At 35.9% G+C, this 5146-nt stretch overlaps 2 protein-coding genes across 2 annotated transcripts in view; one reads left to right on the top strand and one right to left on the bottom strand.

Annotated features, from left to right (window-relative positions):
* Window positions 1-3629, top strand: part of LOC101497287 (uncharacterized) — a 5959-nt gene extending 2330 nt beyond the window's left edge. Inside the window, exons 7-8 of the mRNA XM_073366874.1 lie at window positions 153-3292; window positions 3371-3629. Coding sequence (XP_073222975.1) covers window positions 153-3292; window positions 3371-3466 — 3236 coding nt within the window. The 3' untranslated portion in view covers window positions 3467-3629. The remainder of the gene's footprint in view (window positions 1-152; window positions 3293-3370) is intronic.
* Window positions 3630-4334: 705 nt separating this feature from the next.
* Window positions 4335-5145, bottom strand: LOC113786101 (uncharacterized; the record flags this gene model as incomplete). The annotated part of the gene is made up of 3 exons (XM_027333129.1): window positions 4335-4674; window positions 4827-4929; window positions 5124-5145. Coding segments are annotated over 3 exons (243 nt in total), but the record flags the coding sequence as incomplete, so codon positions are not given.
* Window position 5146: the final 1 nt, after the last annotated feature.

The raw sequence follows: 5146 nt of genomic DNA, 5'->3' as shown, positions 1-5146 counted from the left end.
TAGAAAATATATTTTATCCAGGAGAACTTAGCACTAAGGTAACATGATTGTTTAGCTACTTCAATTTTATGCAACCAACCTTTTGCACAAGAGTGAAATATTTAGTGTTCCTAATTGACTTCTAAATGAAAAGTTTTATGAGTACTGATACTTTTACAAACTCACACACACTCCTCATGTGCTCCCAATGTTTCAGAGAAGAGGTCCTCAGATGACATGTTCAGATCACGACGTTGGCTCTTTGGACAGTTCCTTTCCTTCTTGGATTGAAAACTTTCCCCAACAAAGTAATGTCAATGGATGGAAGACTAATGTGCAGGAGAAACAAGATACAACTTGCTCTAAAGATGGCCCCCATTCACTATATGATACCTCAAGTTTAGGGACACAGATTCAAGACAAAATGGAAGACTTTGGGCAAATTTCGCATGCCAATGACTCGGCATCAACGAGGAGTGTTTGTTCATCTAAGGATATGCTAGCGGCAGCGCAAGTAACAATTGAGTTACTTCATGGCGAGGTGAAGATGTGGGAAGAAAGTACTAGAAAGCTGACGACTGATGTGGAGAGATTGCGGAAGGAGTTACACAAGAAGTCGAAGCATAAAAAGGATCTGGAAATGGAGTTATCAGCATCACGCAAAGAGAGCGGTGATTTGAAGGAAGAAATTCAACGGTTAACCGCTATGGTGAAACAAAATGACAGCAGAAATCTCAGGCTTCAGACAGAAGAGATGGATAATGTCATAAAGGAGTTGAAAGATGAGATCAATTATCAGAAAGGACTTAATTATGACTTGGAAGTGAAGCTAAATAGAACACAGGAGTCAAACATTGATATTGTCTCCATTTTCCGGAATTTCGAAAAGATGGTAGAAAAGCAGAAGATGGAGATTGCTGAACTATCAAGGACTAATCGTCGGTTTGATGGTGAAAATAATAGTCGTGGGATCGAAGACAGTGAGGAAGAGGACTTCAGTTTGAGCATAGATGTTTTGCCAGAGAAAATGAGGAAGGAGTTCTATGGTTCAGGTTATGATCTCAGTACTAATGAAAATGCAATAAGATGCCTGCATGAAGGGATTGAACTACAAGAATTCAGGAATGTGGAGATTGAGCGCCAAGTCATGCAAGAGAAGCAAAAAAACATGCAAAGTACCAACCAATTTCTGGAGAAAGCTCTGGATGACAAAGATCACGAGATGCAAAATGCCAGACATTTTATGGCGCAAACTTTTGAAGAAAATGATGCAAAATGGAGTAATAGACTGTTTGAGAAAGAAAAACAAATTGCAAACTTCGAAAAGAAGTTATATGAGGGTTTTAATGCTTTTAGCAATGAAATCTTAGCTTTAACACAAAGGGTGCAAGATCTTGAAGCTGAATTTCGTGAGAGGTATGGAGAGTCCAAAGAGGATCTTGTCAGTTCCTTTCCTTCCAATATTCTGCTCTTTAACTTTGATACTGCTATCAAAATCACTGAAGCATTCCTAGAGTTATATAAGCAGCTTCATGTTTCAGTAAAAAACCTGAAGGGTCAGAAATCTCTTCTGACATTCACCAAAAATAAGAGTTGTTTCGATATATTAGAGCTTTCGAAAGATGCAGGTAAAATAGATTTGAGGGAATTGACTGATGTAATCTTGTGCACCACAATCCAGTTAAATAAACTGCTTGAATCAAAGGCTACTTCCTTAGAAAATGAGATTAATCCTCATGATGAAGTAAGGAATTCGTCCAAAATAGAAAGTTCAGACGATGATCAACATGCTTTATTTGCACTAAAAGAAGAAGTTGCACAGTTATCAGAACGGATATCTGGCTTGGAAGCTGAAGTGAGATATTTGAATGAAGAAAAGGAGTTAACTCATTTGGCGTTGGAGAATTCTGAAAATATTGTCACGTATCTCAAAGCTGAGATCAAGAGAATGGAGAATATAAATGAGTCACGAAAAGTTGATTTGAAAATAATGGGGGAGAGCATGCAGAAAAGATGGACAGAAGCTCAAGAGGAGTGTGGTTTTCTCAAAGGAGGCAACTTAAAATTACAAGCTATTAATGAAAATTTGATTCAAGTATCTAAAACTCTTCAGGCGACAAATGGTGTGTTAAGAATGCAAAACTTGGCGCTGCACAACCGATATGCAGTATTGGAATCTAAACTAGGGGAGTCACAGATTGCATTTTCTGATATAATGAAATTGGTTGAAGACTTGGAATGCAAATTTACTTCAATGCTGGAAGAAATTGCTTTGAAAGAAAAAACCATAAACGTAGACATAGAAGCACTTCTTCAGGAAAGCGTAAAGCAAGATGAAAGGTTTATTATAGAAGAAAGATTTTTAACACAGATGTATATGGAAAAAGCAGCTGAAGTGAGTAACTTGCAGAGAGAGGTTGAACACCTAACAGATCAGGTATCTGACATATTTGATAGACACAAGATAATAGCCTCTAATGTTGTTCTTCATGTCTATGATTTATGTTCTGATAAAGCTATGACAGAAGCTGCTCTTCAAGAAGAACAGGAGAAACTAAAGCTATATGAAGCAAAGCTTGATAATCTTCAAGCAGAATATGAAGTCACGGTGCATAATTATAATGAAGAGCTAGCCACTATGACAGAAAACCAAGAAAATCTGATGGTTAAACATGAAAAAGTAGTTCTTTTATTGGGAAACTCCAAATCAAATGAAGAGAAACTGAAGGGCATTGTTAGAAGGCTCGTGGTGGAGCTGAAAACCTCAGAATTAGAGAGGCTACAAGCAACAGAAGAAATTTTTGAACTTGAAGTTCAACTTCAGAAAACTGAAGTGCTTCAAAATGAACTCTTCATCCTCAAGAGATCATTATATGAAGTAAAATTCGAATGTAGAAGACTGGAAACTTCATATCAGATGTTGTCCTTAGAGTACGACGTGCTGAAGGCTGAGAAAGTATCCTGCATGCAAAGACTCTCAACCACTGAGGAAGTTACATCCGAGTTGGAAGACTGCAAGCGTAGTAAAGTTGAGCTTGAGGACAAAATATTTCGGCTGGAATGGGATTTAACCACGAAAGAAGCTTCTTGGCATAGTAATGCTCAATTAAAGTATGAACTTGCCCAAGTGACAAGAGAAAATGGTGAGCTATTTAAGAAGAAAGAGTATCTTCAACAAGAGAATGAAGATTACCAGAAGAAAGTTAAAGTTCTTGAAGAAAAGTTGAAGCAAAAAGATGAAAAACAAAACGAATATATTGACAAAGAATGTAGTACTTCTACAACTGACCAGGATGATTTGAAGTTCCTACAGGTATGTACCAGTAACTGATTATTTATTTGAACTGTTAAAATTGGCAATCGGGTTCATAACTTTTGCTTTCACTCGCAGGTGGAGGATAATTGCAGCAGTATCAAATCCAGTGAGAGGCAACTTCTATCTACTGCCACATTTTTCCAAAATCACAACAAGTTTCTCACTAAATAATATTCCAAGCTGGACTAGTTACAGTTTACACCGACACAAATCTCTTGCTTCACTTTTTGTTCTGACCTACAATTACTATAAAGTCACTCTTTGTTCGCTTTTTTTTTTAACGTACAATCTTAATAACAATCTTAATATTTATTGATTTCAAAGACTGATTCTAGATTCATTTTCTCTTTTTTTTAATAAGCAAACTATTTTGCATTAGTGGTTGTTAATTTTCCAAAGTTTGAATTTGAGACCTTTTTAACACTCATTTGATATCTTTTAACATACTAACCTACAAGTATTAATTTTCTCTTTTAACTCGACACCAACAATTATCTCTTTTTACACTTGTTAATAACGTTCACGTTACCCGGCTAGTCAGCTAGAATTATTCAACATAACTTTTAACCAGAATTATTCAACAGAACTAATAATTAGAATTATTATTATTATTATTATTGTGAGTGAAAGCAAGAGTTGTCAAGTCATTCTGGATATATCGGTAAGAAAAATCTGGCTTTATAAGTTTTTTTTTATTTCTCATTATCCTCGCAAACAAAATTCTCACCATCACGTCATCAAGTAACTGGACAAGAAATTAGCTTTGGCTGGGGTAGTACCAAACAGGTTTAGATGTGTGCTTAGGTATATTATTGTCAAGGGAAATCAATGTCATTCTAATTTCAGCCAACGTTGACATGTATTATTTTCCACTTTTCACATTGATTAGTTGAGCCAACTATCTGTTTTGGAGCTCTGTTAAAGTTTGCATTTTCACATTGATTAGTTGAGCCAACTATCTGTTTTGGAGCTCTGTTAAAGTTTGCATATATAAGGTCAGAAATTTCAAAGAAAAATATATCTACAGTAGAAGAAAGACTTTTGTAAAGAATAAGTGGGCCAACTATTTATTTACTCAAGAATAATGAATTAACAGCGCCATTTGCTAATCCAATTATACAATTCGTGAAGTTCCATATGTAAGCAGAAAAACAAGACATCTACTGAACACTTATAAATAAGAACCTCGAGACATCAAGAACTGATATTAACACCCTCGAGATCTTTTCTTTTTCTTTCCGTGTCCTTCAAATTTTCCTTTTTACAGTATGGAATATGCTCGAACCACCTCAACAATCGGAGCTCGGCACAAAGGACACTTACCTCCTCCACGAACCAACTCAGTGGCACATTTTGAACAAGTGCACATGTGTCCACATCTGCAAGAAATTGCAATTCGGAGAAAGAAACAAATAGAAAACCACTGATCAGAAAAAGCAACCAATATAACTTGGAATTTAGATCCCCACAAAAAGTATGGGGTTGAATTTTGTTCATTAGCACAAACTATGTATGCATAATGTGTAAATACCTGTACAAAAGCGAATCAATGTGGTTATCACAACAAACACAACAAGTTCCTTTTTTCACATGCCCCCATTTAGACCCCTCATCAGATGTCTCAGCAGCCAATCCTACAAATACATTGATATATGATAATGAGCAACTAGAGATAAAAGAAAGGTGAACAGAAATAAGCAACAAACTTTTGAATAAATGCAACCAATAGGGTTTCACTATTTCAAAAATAATAAATTCATCCAAATAAAGCACAAAACAATGACATCCAACTGCATTGAATGAAGCAGAAGAAGAAAAAAAATCACACCATTTTCACCAGCTGAGCGGTTC

Source organism: Cicer arietinum, chromosome 4 (genome assembly GCF_000331145.2).
Source record: "Cicer arietinum cultivar CDC Frontier isolate Library 1 chromosome 4, Cicar.CDCFrontier_v2.0, whole genome shotgun sequence".
Lineage (NCBI taxonomy): Eukaryota > Viridiplantae > Streptophyta > Magnoliopsida > Fabales > Fabaceae > Cicer > Cicer arietinum.
Note: the sequence above shows the minus strand (reverse complement) of the source record. Positions and strands in the feature narration are given on the sequence as shown.